General features: G+C 43.1%; 1 protein-coding gene across 2 annotated transcripts; it reads right to left on the bottom strand.

Annotated features, from left to right (window-relative positions):
• Positions 1–4,341: 4,341 nt before the first annotated feature.
• ALDH6A1 (aldehyde dehydrogenase 6 family member A1) lies at positions 4,342–16,271 on the bottom strand. Of its 2 annotated transcripts, XM_055794161.1 has the most exons (12): positions 16,161–16,271; positions 15,835–15,900; positions 13,438–13,512; positions 11,887–12,048; positions 11,238–11,316; positions 10,375–10,677; positions 9,635–9,756; positions 9,196–9,385; positions 8,308–8,489; positions 6,636–6,815; positions 6,339–6,437; positions 4,342–5,887 (listed from the first exon to the last, which is right to left on the bottom strand). In XM_055794161.1, exons 1-12 carry the CDS (start codon positions 16,215–16,217, stop codon positions 5,783–5,785), a joined length of 1,620 nt encoding a protein of 539 aa, XP_055650136.1. In that variant the 5' UTR covers positions 16,218–16,271; the 3' UTR covers positions 4,342–5,782. The 2 variants fall into 2 exon arrangements, with proteins under 2 accessions (XP_055650136.1, XP_013159912.2); XM_013304458.3 differs by lacking the exons at positions 13,438–13,512; positions 15,835–15,900; positions 16,161–16,271 and adding an exon at positions 13,024–13,135.
• Between the last annotated feature and the right edge of the window lie 95 nt (positions 16,272–16,366).

Here is a 16,366-nt window from a genome sequence, read left to right as displayed (position 1 = left end):
CACAACAAAACAGATTCAACTTGGGGAAACAAATTTATTACCAATCAGAATAGGATAATAAGAAAACCAAATCTTAAAATACCTTTCTCCCACCCCTCCCCTCTTCCCCCAGGCTCAACTTCACTCCTGAATTCTCTACCTCCTCCCCCCTCACAGAAATGCAGAGGGAGAGAGAACAGGTGTTGTGGTTGTTTCGTCACACTTCTGCCTCCTCGCACCCTTCCCCTGCTAACAGCTCTTTACTATGCTGCTGATCTTTTTAACAGAAACATCCAGTAGATGGCAAATCCAGTCTTTTTTCAGTTGTTCTTCCATATGTCAGAAGCCCCTGCTTTGCATTGTGCTTTTCAAAGGCTGTTTTCCTCAAGCTTCATAATAATCTCAAAATTAAGTGTTTACATGAAATAGACTGACATATCAAAACTGAGATCACATGCAGCACATCACTGATTGACAGGATCACATTTTATAGTGACTAAAACAAAATCTCAGCTTTGTGAGTGAGTATCTTAGAATCCATATTAGAATGCAGCTTAATTTAAGTTAGGGCTACACACGCTGCAGTGGCCAGGACTACAGGTCTCCAACCTCCTGCTAGAAGTCAGTGCCTACAAACTGCAGCGGTGTCCAGGCACTTGGATTTTAAACCATAAGAGTTAAGGCCCCCTATAGCTGTAGCTTGCATACATCCTTGGTAAGAGGTCAAAATTGCCCTACTCCCAAGCAAAGTGTTTGCTTAGTATGCACTGGCTATTGAATAACTTGGCGACACAGTCAGAATGCTTTGTTCAGTTCAGGTTATCTTACCTCAAAAATGATAACAGCAGAAACATTTCATGAAAAATCAGAGCTGAAAGTAGTTACTGAGATCTAAGGAAGCTACTCCTTGGAGCAAGAGAAGGGGGAGACCGGAACTGAGAATAAAAATTGGTTATACATATTGACCCTTTTATGTATGAACAGGAGAAGCAAGGGAAGGACAATGTACTTGAAACTAATATGTTAGTATTACCCTCCCCCTCCCAGTATTCATTACACATGTAACAGAAACCAATGGTTTTGTTCTTCTTAGTTTAGAGAGCCATAGATTTAGAAGTTGACAAGACAGCACTGTGTGCTCAGATCTATTTTTTTAATTTACATGCTATGAACAGCTGAACAAGAGCAACGCAGAGCTAGAATTTAAAACCTGTTTTACATGTACAGAACCCAAGAGAGATGCTTTTGAAATTTTCATCATTGATCTTTTCTTTGTTTTCCAGAGAAAAAAAACCAGGTTGAAAAAGTGGTTATCAGTGAGTTGACATAGGAACAAAAATAATGTGTTCTGCAGTTGCTTTTTACCAAAATGAACGGCACAAATCCACGGTAATATTCTGTTTCCTCAGTAGGTGAATGCTGATTTTTCCCTGTTACAGGAGCTGGGCTGGTAACTCCAGTTCAGGCGATTCCAAGGAACTCTGAATCTAACTGCGTGGCTCGGTGTGAGATACATTAACCTTTGAAAAAGTTGATAGACTATATACTAATTTTGGACATACACCAGACTGTACTGTTAGATCTTTATGTGTATCAAAAGAAAAGCAAGTGGAAGTAAATTTCAGTAGTGATGAGGAAGGGAGGAGCGGGGTGGAGAATTAACTTTGCTCAGTGCAGTGGGATTAATTTTGTTCAGCCATTAATGAATCTCTATCCACCTTGACCAAACAACTAAATAACATATATTGTGACAGTAGCACTCCTCATATACGTAAGAGTACCGTAAAGCCATCTGCCTGGTATTAAAAAGTACAAATATCCACAACCAGATTATTAAAAGTGTGCTTTAGCTCATTGCTGTCTGCACAAGAAACTTGGGAGCATGACCTTAGAGATACCTAAAATACGCCTTACACCGGGAATTCAATGTTCAAACAGCATTAAATATATTATAAGCCATGAACTGGGACATAGGAGGGCCCAAAGGGAAACCTAGAATGCTATGATTTTTAATGTAGTTTGGGGAGACCTAAGGCTTGGGGTGGAATATCAGTTTCTCTCTGTTAAAAGTTTATTTTGGCAAATTTTATTGAGGTTATGACAATGGATATAAGAAATGTATAATTGAATGATTTACTCCTCAGTTTCTATGGTTCTAATTTATGCATGGATTTAACTCCTTTTATCAGTATTTGCCAACAAATAAGAGCACACATAAAGCTGCAGAGTATGAAAGTTTGAGGAATGGAATACAAACACAAGTTGACTTATGATTAAAATAAATCCTGTAAAAAATTGTTTCTCCTCATTCCCTTTTAATTGTAACGATTTTGCCACAAAATACAGAATTCCGTAGCAAACTGAACTCACGTTTGATTCCTAGTGCTGATTTTGGAGAGTGTACTGCAATAGCTCAGGTGCCCTGGCATTCTTGCTTGCTGTTAATTTTAGAAAACAAGTTTGGTGTGGAATTAGAAACCTGGCTGAGGGTAAATCACCATTAGATGAGGATTATGTTGCTCTTACGTCTTCCTCACAGGAAATACACCAGTTTTGGCTACTTCAGCTCCAGCTCCTGACAATACTAAAGAATAAAGCAAAACTTGGTAAAATACTAAATTACACCACACCATCTAACATCTCCTCAGTCCTGGTTGTATGTAACGGATGCCACTGTCATCCCTCCCACTTTAGAATACTTCAGAATATGCAGGGAGGGGTTCTGGCACACCATCAATGTCAGACACAAGGCAGTTAAGCACGCAAAACAAAATAATACTCAGACATCAAATAACCAGATAAAAAATAGTTATCAGGAGCCCTGGAGGGATTTATACAGAAAGATGAGAGACACCTCCTTTGGAGAGGCAGACCACCACTTGCAGAAACGGGGGTGGGAGTTGTAGCCTTTTTTTACACAGCCTTTTAAAAAACCCAGAAGTGAAAGTCACAGGGTCCAATTCTCAAAGATGGTTAAACTATTTTAACATAATTTTTGGACTTAAGAGTATCAAATAGCTTTGACAATCTAGATTTCAGTGCCTTCCAGGCAAGAAATAACTTAATAGGAGACAAATGGTTGACTATAAAATTGTATTTTAATATAGTCTAAGGAAATTTATTATGAGATACTTCATATTAGATTTGTATAATATAAAAGATTATTCTTTAGCTTAATTTTTATAGTGAATATTGAATAAAGAAGTGGAAAGCAGTAAGCAGTGAGATAAGGCAGGTACATCATGATCAGTCAATATCTGCAGCTTGAACTGAAGAGGTGTTTCATTAATTAAAAAAGGCAGATAAAAGGTTTGTATTTCTAGTACCATTACCTAAAACCATCTGTTCAAAAAATGCTGCTGGAAATGCAGATAATCAGAAAAGATGTCTGCACACAAATGAAAAGATTAAATGAGTGTCTGGATCAGGTGAGGAGAACGCGCAGGGATACTCCTGCAATTCTTCAGGGACCAGGTAAGCTTGATAATAGACTGCTTTTGTTATGGAAGCTGGATTTTAGAATTGCTAAAGGAAAGATATAATGGGTTTTAATAGGACAACAGAAAAGTCACAATAGCAATACTGATTAGTAAGAAAATTAAGGCATTTTGAAAGTGAATGACTGTAGACAATATTATAGACTGTTAATTAGTATTCCTTTCCCAGGTGCATGAATGAATGCCAGTGTCTTAATGGTGATTTACCTAGAAAATTTTACCTTTGCAGCACAGAAAATCCTTCTCCCAGCACAACATTCATTACACAGCAGGCCAAATTATCAGATGCATTGTCTTCTGTAGTAATACTTCCACATATTCAGATGTTAACACTACAGACAGAATAAGGCAGCTGTACATTTTGCATCAACAACAGCAACAGCAATTACTGACTCATCTGCACTTTTCATTTTGAAAGTTATCCTGTTAGCAAAGCTGTGAATTCTAAATCCCCTGTCTGCTGCACTGCTGCTTTGACTACATGTTTGGAATCCATCTGAAATATATTTTCTTCCTTAAAGATTTTATTCTTTCCCAAGCCAGGAGCTCAGATGACCCTGTACAAAGCACTAGGATTTGGACTAGTGCTTAGAACTCTGTATATATGTGTTGCTATAATTTGATGAAGATGGATTTTCAGTTTGTAATAAAGTCATTTACATGAAGCTTAAGAGTTTTCATGTGTATATGCAAACAGAAGTAAGGCATTCATTGAAATGCTGTATGAGGAAACTGGTACAGAGGTCCTTCAAATACTGTAAAAGGAGTATGTATACATGGGTTACAGAGGTCACAAACCAGCCTCTGCAAAGAAGGAAATAAAGTCAACATCACACCTATAACAACTTCACAAGGAACAGCCATATTCTGCAGAAACGTATTAGCATGTTTTTAATTTGTAATCAAATTGCAAGGTAAGAATTTCCCTCTAGGGTATAGCAGAGGAATAAAAGGATACAAACATTAGTGAATGCAGAGCAACTGCACTAATACATAACTGTCAGTTACAAGGCATCTTTACCAGAAGGCAGGATACAAAGTGTTCACATTCGGGCTGTTTAATGAGAACAAGTAATGGTTATAATCATTAGAATAATATTATTTTCCATGGGTGCTTGAATGAGTTCCCTGCAGATCCCTTGTTGGTTGCATCACCTTCCAGGAACCAGTTATAAAAATACAGGCTCTCCAGCTCCAAATGCACAGATTCTTAAAAACGGGGTATCCCAAGTCTTATCCTTCTCTAGTAATGGGACCTGCAGTCCCTAGAGAACATGACTGTGTTTGAGGAAACATGACGAGTCATCAATAAATCAACATAAGAAATACAGCTAGTCAGGAAAAAGAAGCCAACAGAACAGGCCTGGCTGCTTTGTGATTAAAAAACCTGCTCTTTCTTCCTACTGACCTGTCTACTTACTCTCCCTTCCACCCAGACCCACATGATTGCTGTGATGCAAAGATACATATACATGCTCATGTTTCTTCTTCCACAGTTTCATTATGTTACAGGACCTGTAGGCACATACCTGTTGGCACAGTAAAAAGGCACCAAACAGCTTTCAGGTATAACGGAATTGACAGCAAACTGGAGAATACAAGCCACATGCACAAGAACATTAAGTTTTCAAGCTGTCAGAGGCACAGTGAAGGTCACTGTACCATACAGGGATTTCTTTCACCCTCAGACAAGCAATCAAACATGATTTCCTGAAAAATCCTTAGAAAGCTATTTCCCAAGTGTTTTGGAAACTGCTCAACAGATGAAGACTGACATTTTCAACTCCCAAACTTGCTGTCTTCACTGTATGTAAAGTCACTTCTATGAGACACCCCAGGTGTCCCAGTTATGTCACTCAAAATGAGTACGCGTCTTTCAGTAAGGTGAAATCCAAATCTTAACATGGAAGATAAAGAGGTAAAGAAAACCGCTACAAGATGTAGCCAGGAGTGAGTCACTAAGGCTAAAAGATACTGAAGTGGAAGCAAGAGCGATGTTCATGTTCAGGGGGTCTGGAAAGAAACACACGCTAAGACCAATCTCACTGCCCTTTCAGTTAGATAAGGTCGTTTCATCTGTGATAGGTTGTAGGAGAAAAACCGAGTTCAGCTAGCCAAAAAACACTGACAGCAACAGAAAACCCAGACTGTGCGTTACATGAGCCTGCCTGATCTGCACAGAAACAGAGGTCCTTGAGAAAAATGGAGTTTTCTATTCATTCCCAAGGAAATGATGATAGTCAGGACAAAGCTGGAAAGTGCAGCATAGGAGAAGGGCACCAGGAACAGCGTCTGCAAAGGCTGACTTAGTTTCCCATGGTTGGCATAACCACAGCAGGCTTGGTAACGGTGGCATCTTCCTCTTTCCATTGAGAAATTATAGTTTTCAGCTGTGTGTAGAACTGCACTCCCTGGAGGAGAGACACACAGATCAGATGTCTGGCTTTATGAATTTTTCAGGTCTGCACTAGTGGCGTAACTAACTAGTGGTGTTTTTGCTTTATCTACAGAGGGCTGAGTGTTCCTCTGCAGGAACTGTTTCTGTTAGCCTGTTCTTTTTACCAGTTCCTCAAAGATTCTGGTTTTGTGAGAAAGCCTGCTACTTAGTTTTTGCTCCCTTCTCAGATCTCTGAAAAAAATACTTGATTTTTTTACGTTGGGGGGGGGGGGGGGAAGAAGGAGAAACTGGTTATTGTAATATGCATTATGGTGGCTGTGATCACCAGCTGGTCTTCAGTTTCCTGGTTCAGATGGCTTCAAAGTCTCCTTACTAATGAGGTCCGACGACCATCTCCCCATTGCCATTTATAATGTGATTTATCACAATTTAAGCCAACAGAGTACTCTGATTCAGTAAGTTACCTGCTTGCCATAGAAATTGGTGTCTCCTCTGAAAGAAGCACGGGAGCCGGTGAAAGAGAACATGGGCAGAGGTACTGGGATTGGAACGTTGACACCCACCTAAACCAAAGGAAAGCTGCCATATTAACCACCAGAAATAGCAGACTGCAAAGCACTCTCCAAAATCTACCACATTTTTGTTTCCTTAAATCTGAGGCTGGGTACTGTTGGCTGAGTAGTTACTAATTAGGCATGACAGCTGTATGGCTACCCACTATAAATGGTGAGTACTAAGCAACAATTCTAGCTTCAACATACCTGCCCCACATCTACTAAGTGAGAATATTTCCGAGCTGTGGCTCCATTGGTGGTGAAGATCGCAGTTCCATTTCCATAGGGGTTATTGTTCACCATCTCAATGGCATCGTCCAAAGTCTCTGCTTCCAGAACCACTAAAACAGGCCCAAAGATTTCCTCCTTGTAGCAGGTCATGTGTGGCTGTCAGGACAAACAGCAGAAAAAGCAGCTTATATATACGATACAATGAAGAGGATATAATAAAAAATATCCTAGTAAACAGGATATAATAAAAACACACATGCTGCTGATGCTCAGGGTATTCCTAGGATCACCCACCACACTGCATTGCCACAGGCCATCCTTCAGTCCTCTTTGCCTTTCCGCATTTCCCATGCCCTGCCATCTATCTAGCCCACTAAAGAGGGCACCACTTTTCATCTCTGGAGTGCTTTCTGCTTTTACTGCCTGCCAAACCTCACTTACAGGTCTACTCTGACCAAGGGTGATTAAGACTGGCGTTGATTTAAGATAATTTACTTCAGTTCTCCTTGACAAAGTGACTAGAACATGCTACCCTTTCCAACTCAGTGTCCAGGACTTATTATATATATACTGTCTGATAATTAGCAACATCTGACAAATAGAACCATCAGTTGGTAAGTACTTTAATCACTAACAGCTAATGCAGCAAACTACAAAACATTCATTTGACAAGTAGTAAGTTTTAAGCAGCTCACAATATTATTAACCACTGTACAACAAAACTTAAGAATCACAAAATCTCAGTGAAACTTTTACTTTTGCATACCTAACAATATTTATGACATATCAAAGGAATACTGAAATATTTCAAATGTTTAATAAAAATAAGGCAAGAAAATTCTGTGATAGATTAAAAGCCTGAATTATATAACAGTATAAATGCAACAAAATTAAAAGAATACAAAGTACAGGAATAGAATTACCAAGATTGGTTTACTGTCATGTATTCAACTCACCAAAAAGCCCAACAAGGAATTGCATACTTAAATATTAAGGAAATCATACCAGCTAATTGTATAAACATAACAGAATGAATTTAGGTATAAAAAGTCACGTGGATGTGTACGTGGTAAAGAATATGCCTCTGTAGTGGTGTCCATCTGTTGCACACCATGCACTATATCGAGAGGCTGATTCAATTAAGTTGTGAATATATTCAACAACAAAGAGATTTTGTACCACACCCTATACCATTTTTGTGAAGATTTCCTCAAACATTGAACTTCTGTTCTGCAAGTCCTTAAATTGCAAACCGCAGTAATATATAATGAAGGAAGGAAAATCACAAGTTTGTTCATCATACTCTTCCTCAGGCATCTGCTGCTGGCCATTACTACAGACAGCACACTATGCTCGATGGACATTCAGTTTAACACAGTACAAACTGTCCGTATCTTCTTTTAATTGGCTGCGCTCCATTCACATTAAGGTCATTAACCTTGTTCAGTGTATGCTGCACTACGGCAAATTCTTTTATCACCTCCACAACAGCATTACAATGAGCACTTCATTGGAATGGTGCAAGGGAAGACTGAGCCATTTATGAGCTTTCTACCTGGTGATTATTGATTGCTGACTGATTTGGGTAACCTATTTTTCAACCGACCCTGCAATACACACTGCCAAGCACTGGTTTTGGTCACCTTACCTTGACATTGCCAAGGATCGTTGGCCCAACAAAATTGCCATTTTCATAGCCCTTCACTTTGATACTACGTCCATCCAGAAGAAGGCTGGCACCTTCTTTTACTCCTTTCTCAATCAGATGGCAAACCCGTTCCTTAGCTTGGGGACTGATTAGAGGCCCTAGATCTGCTCCAGGCTGGTCTCCTGTGAAGAGGCAGAGACGCCAAATTTTTAACCCTGACAGCTTCCTCTTCACAGGCATCATAGAGATAACTACACCGGCAGGAAAAATCTGAAAATCCTGATGTTTCTGAGATGCAGAAAATGGTTTGGGAAATTAATGAACAGGAATGATAGCCTGCAAATCTCACAATCAACAAATAAGAGAAGTTGTAAGCATAAGCGTAATTTTAGACCACAGGGAAACCAAAATTCAACAACAGATTCTTCTCAGAGAGGAAACTTTTCCCCTTTGCAGGACTTTATTGAACATAAACAAAAGTTAGTTCTCCTAGAATTAATAATAGTCCAGTTCTTCAAAAGTACTTATTTCCATTTTTCCTTTTTATTGCATGCTTGCCACAAATTGGAAGGATCTTGTCAGTGAGGTTGCTGTATATAAATGGCACATTTGAGTTAAACATAGAACATAACCTCGAAGTTCCAGTTAAAACAAGACTGATCCTGTAAAGCTTATATCACAGTCATACAGCCAAGCCTTCCTACATATTCCTAACTCCAAGTCTAGGGCCGTGTTTCCCAATCCAGACAATCTGCCAGCTCCTACCCCTACACATCAAATCTATGGTGCCAATAGCTCCAAGGGACACACTGTTGTATGGCAGATACACTGACCTAAAAAGCTACAGTTGTACAGAAATACCTTGTAAGAAATTATCATAGTCTGTACCTGCATTTACACGTAGATTTTTGGCTCTGTCCACAAGCTCTGGCAGCCATTTCTGAGCTTCTCCCACCAGAATTGCTGTAGACAGGGCCATGCAGCGTTGGCCAGCTGCTCCAAAAGCAGCTCCAACCAGCTGGTTCAATGTGTTCTCTTTATTGGCATCAGGCATCACCACGCCATGGTTCTTGGCTCCCTGAAATATAACACATACACGGTCTCCTGTTATTAACCATCCCAGTGCTGCTCTTCTCTAGCTCTCTGACAGTATCCTCATATAGCAGCTATGACTCTGCTACCAACAGGCTGGCAAGAAGGGCAGCCTCATCACTTAACTATCAGTAGCAAAGTCAGCTTCTGCTGCTGGGTGGTGCGGTCTCTCTTAACATTCACAGGAGACAGAGGCAGTCTATGTGCTGAAGTGTGCTCCATTCAGAGGCATTACCATGTTGGCCTGGACTCTCTTGCCATTCCGGGATCCTCTCTCATAGATGTACTCTCCAGCCTGATTAGATCCCACAAAGCTGATTGCTCTGATATCCGGATGGTCACAAATGAAATTCACAGCTTCAAATAGGAAATAATACATTATAACTGTGGTGCATAAATGCTTCCCTCTGCTCCCATCCCCACAGTGCTGAATCTGTGTCTCTTTCTTCTGACCAAAATTCTTGCCTCTGCTTCCTACATCCGAGTTCCCCCACTGCCTGTCTGTGTACCTCTCCACCGATTTCTCAGCATGTGTACTCCTTCCTGTCCCTGTCCTCATACACCTGGCCCTCTGCCATCCCTCCACACTTTGGGCGTCGCCTGGGCGATGCTGAAGTGGAGTTACTGTTGTGTATTTGTATCCTGATGCTCTGAAGCTACTTGTGTACTGTAAAAAATACCATGTTAGGAGCTAGAATACTGGCATCCACTGCATATTCAGTGAGGCATTTGAGCACCTACATGTCTCGGGAACTCTAGCCCTAGCCCAACAAATTCTGTCCACCGTATCTCCTGAAAGATTTGGTGCAAGATGGCAAAGAATCTCCCAGTCACCTCCCTTCACCTCCACAGAGGGGTGATATACCTGTCCAGAACTATCTAACAGCAGCAGTATCACACTCTCCAAGGGTACCTCCACTGAGCATATACAACCCTTACACACTCCAGTCATCTCTCAAGAAGGGCTATTATTACCTTCATGTTGTCCATGGATGATATTCAGGGTCCCATCGGGAGCACCAGCATCCTGAAACAGCTTGGCAAGGAACATGAGTGCTCCTGGTACACGCTCAGATGGTTTCATCAAGAAGGTGTTTCCACAGACCATAGCCATGGGGAACATCCAAAGAGGAATCATGGCTGGGAAATTGAATGGTGCAATTCCAGCACACACGCCCAGAGGCAGACGGTAGGTGTAAGTGTCCATGTCTTTAGTGATGGAGGGCATGGTCTCTCCCAGTATGAGGGATGTCACACTGCAAGCATGTTCAACCACCTCTGCAGCAGAAAGGGCAATATGCCACTGGATGATCTGTTAACAATTAGTCCCCAAACTCCCTTCTCACCACTGCCTTGACCCAAGTCTTTTTCTTCCAGACTCTTTTCCCACACCTTAAAACTCATTGTGCTCCAGAAAATCCCTTTGCTAAGCACTGCGAGCCCATCGTGAATGGATTCTCTCTTGAGTGCATTATATGTCATTGCAACAGGAGCAGAGACACAACAGCCCCAGTAAAAGAAGCACAGGTATAGTAGTATCGTACCACCTGGGACTCAACCTCAGACAGCTAAGCCCAAGCAAGAAGGTCTTACCCCTTTACAGCAATTCGTAGTCACTCCTAGGAAAAGGAAGGATCTAACAACTTGGAAGTGTTTTAAGGAAACTCTATCTAAGGGAACTTTCCAGGTTATGGTCACAATTGCCCCTTTTCTTTCAGGAGGAGGCTATGAAAGGAGCTACATATACAGATTCCCAGAGCAATCAGTTGCTCAAGAGACCTCCTCCCTTCCTATGGATTCTCGAAGTCCCTTTTTAACAGGAGGAGCCAGCAGCTTACGGAGGCCTCGGAACACATCTCCCTCAGCATCAGCCAGGGTCTTCCCTTGCTCAAAGGTGATGAGTTTTGAAATTTCTTTCTGAAAATGGAAAACACAACGTTTACAAATGTTAGAAAAGTGCCTGCACATGAAACAGGATGCAGTTTAATAGAGAGATGAATATCACAATGAGCAGACTGAGCAGAATCTGGAAAAGCCTATGCTGACTGATTTGCTCCTTTTTAGACAAGAAACTAATACACCACGCAGGTGACATTTTAGAAAAAATAACTGTGGATTCAGCTTGTACTCTACAGCTTTCAGGTGTCACACCACAAACAAAACAAAACAGCAATCACGGAGATCCAAACACATGGTAACATACTTTTTGCACTTGTCTTTTTCAATAGGCACATTCTCCATCAAGGGTGAAAGTTCCTCTTGTGGTCTTTTGGTAAAGAGACAAATGCAGAACAATATTCCCTAAGAAGCACTGCCTCCCTGTCCGCATTTGATGGAGAGAGCTTTGCTGCACCTCTCAATGACAGTGTCTCAGGTGGCTCCTCAATCATGGCAATGCCTCATCAAGAACTCTGTAAACCCCAAGTCTCTCACTTTAACTCCTACAGTCAACTGCAACAGCCATCACACACAGCCGTGGTGTCTCACCAGATTGTCTTTGATGAGTTGTTGATAACGCAGGAAAATTTGCTGGCGACTCAGAACAGAAGTTTCTGACCAGTTCCAAAAAGCCTTCTTGCAAGAAGCCACAGCTGCTTCCATCTCACTGGCTGTAGCTTTTGGTACACGGCCGACTACTTCATTTGTGGCCTGAAGGAAAAAAAAATACACCCCTGCATCAAAACTCAACTTCTTCCACCTAACCCCGCCACCCATTCAATGGTCCTTCCACACCACACACCTAATATCCCTCTTCTGCAAAGAGCTGTATTTCTGAGGGGAGAGCACAAAAGAGACTCCTTCCTTGGTGCACACAAAAGGCCTGGGCTACAACTGGAATAGTTCTGAAAACCTGCAATCTACACATCTCAAATGAAGCATCCAGAAAACTACAAAAGCATTGCTGATTTCCAACTTGAAGTGATTTGTCTACCTTGAAGCTTCTAGAGCGTATAAGGCAAAGGTTTCTGTGGACTGTGGTCTTTTCCCTCTGCATCCTCTCAGCTCATCTGCTGTCCTTGCGCATTACAGGAGGCAAGGTTCCTTTGGAAAAAGCAGTACATGACTGTGCAATTGGCACTGAAGTTAGTTTACCTAGACCAGTAGGCCAAAGTAAGATTGTTTTACAAGCAACCTTAGTTCTGCAGTATTTTACCTTTAAAAACTTGTATTTGCAGTTTAACCTCCTTCTAATGCACTCTTAAAAATTACGCCTGCTCTGACATGACAAAAACATCAGGTACATCACTAAGAGAGAAACAACCCAAAACAAGAGAAGAAAATTAAACATGAACATTGGATGCCACATAGAGACCAAATGAGCTTCATAAACATGGCCCACTGTTCTGATCACTTCCACAAAGCGTATCAAAGTAGAATTTTATAGAGAAAAGTTTTTAGAAACTGCTGTGCAAGTGCTTACTAGCAGGAGGGTCAGAATTCTGAGCACGATGTCATTTCCATTCATCTTTGGTGGAGGACTCAGACGAGTACAAGTGCTACTAATCTAAGATTATTTTGCACTGCATAGCGTCCAACCTCTAAATCCACTGTGAATATTATGGCTTATTATAGATAGAAGCTCTCTGAAACAACAGGAGCTTCAGAGCTGTCAGGAATTTTTACCTTGGTCTGAGTGAAATCAGTTTCTATCAGGACTTCACATTCAGCTGGCATCAAATCACACCTGGTTGATTTCAATACAGGGTGAAAGAAACCCTTCAGAAATTTGACATACTGATCACAGAGCCTTTCTATGAGCAAAAAAAAAATGTAAGCAGAGTTTAAGCTTCCTTTTCAGGAGATCAGGGTTTTACTACACAGGGGAGATAAAGGAGGTCATTGCTTTCCTAAGACTGACATTTCACGCAAAAAGGAAATTGAAAAGCAATTACACAGTGCTAAATCCATCTTAAGCTCCAAGTTTAAGCCTTTCTCAGGAAATGCATGTACTTTCCCTTCTGCCAAATGCTTGAACAGAGGTGCATACCTGTGCTGCACAGCGATCACTAATATATAAATTAAGACCATTTCACTTACCGGGTTGTGGATATCAATCCATTCGGTAGTTTTGGACTCAACAAACTTCCCATCAATGAAGAGTTTGGTGGTTGGCTGTGGAGGACAAAACACTGGACGGTAAGCCATCTTTATCCAAAGGTGCCTAGATACCAGTGAGCCTTATTACATGCAAATCTTCACCATTTACCACTATGCTGCCCACTGAAGAGTCTAGATCTAGTATTTAGAGGAAGACCCAGCTAAATGCTTAAGCTGAAATTTTTCACGCTCTCTGCCCCGTTTTTCTCTTGCTTCACACTAAAGTGGCCAAAATTATTTCTAAAAGCAGTTATACAAAAAATAAGTTGCTATACTTATGTTCACAACTATTTCAATCTACTTAATCACCCAGTGTTTACTAAGTTAGAAAACTTAAAACCAGCAATTCATAAATGTTCAGAACAAACAGTTAATAATTCACCTTGTGACAATTCCATGTACCCAGTGCACACTGTACTATGTGCTTTCTTCCCGTCAAGCCACTAAGTCTGTCTCTCCAGCTCACTGCTGCGGGCATAAAATTGGACTTTCCCCACTCCCCACTTGATCCTGCAACTAAGAGCAAGGAACCTGCATCTGCCGAGTTCAGTGACTGTCCTGGCAGGCAGCACAGAAAACAGAACTTTCCAACTCAGATGCAGAGGAGAGAAAAGGAAAATTCGGGATAAGGAGTGTTCAGGTAAACAGAGGGCAGAAGGAAAAGTGAGGTAGAAGCTGTAACTAGCACTGGATAGGCAATAGAACTGTACCAGGCAGGAAAACAGATTGAGACTGTATAAATTAAGAAGCCAGAAACTAGGAGTTGATATTGGGAGGTAAGGAGAGAACTAGGAGAGAGCAAGAACCAGTTAATCATGTCACAAACCAGTGGCTTGGGGAGAACAGACAAAAGGAAGGGGAAATGGATCTGCTGTGTAAAGAATAGAAATGGGACACATTCACAGAATGGGATATAACCCCAAATATATCAGGAAACTCTGTGAAGAAATTAGGATGTAGAATTATGAGAGCGAGATGAGGACTGTGATGCTATCCAAGGTATAACGAAGTGAAAGATCAGAGGAAGAATCAGGAATATAAATGGTGTTGCCTGGATAAGTGAGGATAATTGAAAGTGGAAGAGAGTCAAAAAAGTGAATAGCAATGAGAGCTGGGAGATGACAAAACTAGGATAGCAAGTGTAAACTAAGTGTTAATGAATAAGCAAGACCTAGTGATTTGGGAGGTAACACCTGATGTGAATAAAGAATAAAAAGTTGCAGATGATTACATAGCTGGAATTACCCTTGGGAAAGAGAGACAGAAGTCTGTGCCTATGAAAACACAATACCCTCCAGAACCTGCAAGAAAGCGCAGGAAAGCTGAGTCCCTTGACTGAGTTTCCTGACAGAAAAGGCCTTCTAGTGCTGGTCTAAAGAATTACAAAGTCCTACCACTATCAAGTCACTCTGTTAACCCAAGTGCCAGTTATCTGCAGCGGACCTACAAGCTCCAGTGCTCTATAACCCACGTTGACTTTAGTGCAATGGAATTTATGGGGTTTTTTTTTCAAAGTGCTTAAAAGGGATATCTAGAAAACCGCACATACAACGAAAAAATATTTTAAGCAAGTCATGAAATGCTGAATTAAGATTGATTACTCTTTTTCCATAAGATTAACCCTGTTTTTTTCTGCAGAGAAAGAAGCTGCTGCAGGAAAGCAGTCTATTTGGAGATTGATGATTTAGCTGTTCAGGACTTGGAGAGTGTACAGCCATGGATACTAGAAGAAAAAAGGCACTGTAACAGTTCAAGCTGATCGGTATTACCCAAAGGAAATCAGATCCTCTCTCTGCCACAAACAGATGATATGAGGTCAGTCCACACAGCTTGAAACAATCTTTTTTCACACATTAGCATTCGTCATAAATACCATATTAATTCTGCTTATCTTATTGAAGAGCTATTAAATGAAATCGAAAGATCAGGGGAAAAAACGGGCTGGTGTAGCCGTAGCGCTGGAGAAAGCAGCTCGGGACGCGATTAACTGAACACACGCGTCGCCCTCGGGCGCACCCGCCGAGCCAGGGCAGACCCACAAACCTGACGCTGACCTTTCCTTCCTTCCTTTCCCCCCGTGGAGCACGGCGGCCCCCGAGCTCCAGGCACGGGCACTCCCAAGTGTTTGCTCCAGAAATATCACCGCGGAGCCACGGGGAGGGGAGGGGAGCCGGGCGGGCAGAAACGACCCGACAAGAGGAGACCCGAGGGCAACCTTCGGCCGGTTGCAGAGGGCGGCGGCGGCGCCCGGGGCCCCCGCGGCCTCCCCCCAGCCCCGGGCTCCCCCGCGCACCCCCCGCCCGCCCGCCGGTCCCGCTCCGCGGGACGGCCACTCACCACCGAGGACGAAGAGAAGGAGGCGGCGGCTGAGGCGATCCGGGAGGCAGGGGCAATCCGAGGCAGCTGGACAGGAGGGGAAGCACAGACCAGCCCAGTTCCTCAGGGCTCCCGACCGCCCCCACCCCGCGCCACGGGCCCGGCGGGCACCGAACCTCCCCGCCCGTCACCGCCGGGGCGCCGTCAGCTACCCCCTGCCCGGCACCGCCTCACCCGCGGGACCCCGGTGGGCCGCGGGACCCCGGTGGGCCGCGACCCCCCCGCCCCCACGGCCTCCGCCCCCCCGCCCTGAGGGAGCCGCCGCGGCGCCGGGCCCGCCGCCTCACCCTGAGCACCGCGCGCCGCCGCCCGCCCCAGGCGCCGCGCGCCACCGCCGCCGCCATGCCCGCCCCAGGGTCGCTGCAGCCACGGCCCCCGGCGGCGCCCCTCGCCCCGCCCCCGCCCGCCCGGGGCCCCGCCCCCGCGCGCTCATTGGCCTCCCGCTCACCAGCCCCGCGGCTCCGCTCTCCCCTCCGGTGGGGGCCTCGCGGCC

This window comes from Falco peregrinus, chromosome 1 (genome assembly GCF_023634155.1).
Source record: "Falco peregrinus isolate bFalPer1 chromosome 1, bFalPer1.pri, whole genome shotgun sequence".
NCBI classification, from domain to species: Eukaryota; Metazoa; Chordata; class Aves; order Falconiformes; family Falconidae; genus Falco; species Falco peregrinus.
The sequence above is the reverse complement of the archived record's forward strand: the minus strand, read 5'-3'. Positions and strand labels throughout refer to the sequence as shown.

Coding starts and splice junctions, on each gene's coding strand:
- ALDH6A1 (XM_055794161.1), bottom strand. CDS start 16,217: ATGGCGGCGGCGGTGGCGCGCGGCGCCTGGGGCGGGCGGCGGCGCGCG. Junction 13,513..15,834: donor CCTTCTCTTCGTCCTCGGTG/GTGAGTGGCCGT, acceptor TGTCCTCCACAG/CCAACCACCAAACTCTTCAT. Junction 5,888..6,338: donor CCAATTTCTATGGCAAGCAG/GTAACTTACTGA, acceptor TCTCTCCTCCAG/GGAGTGCAGTTCTACACACA.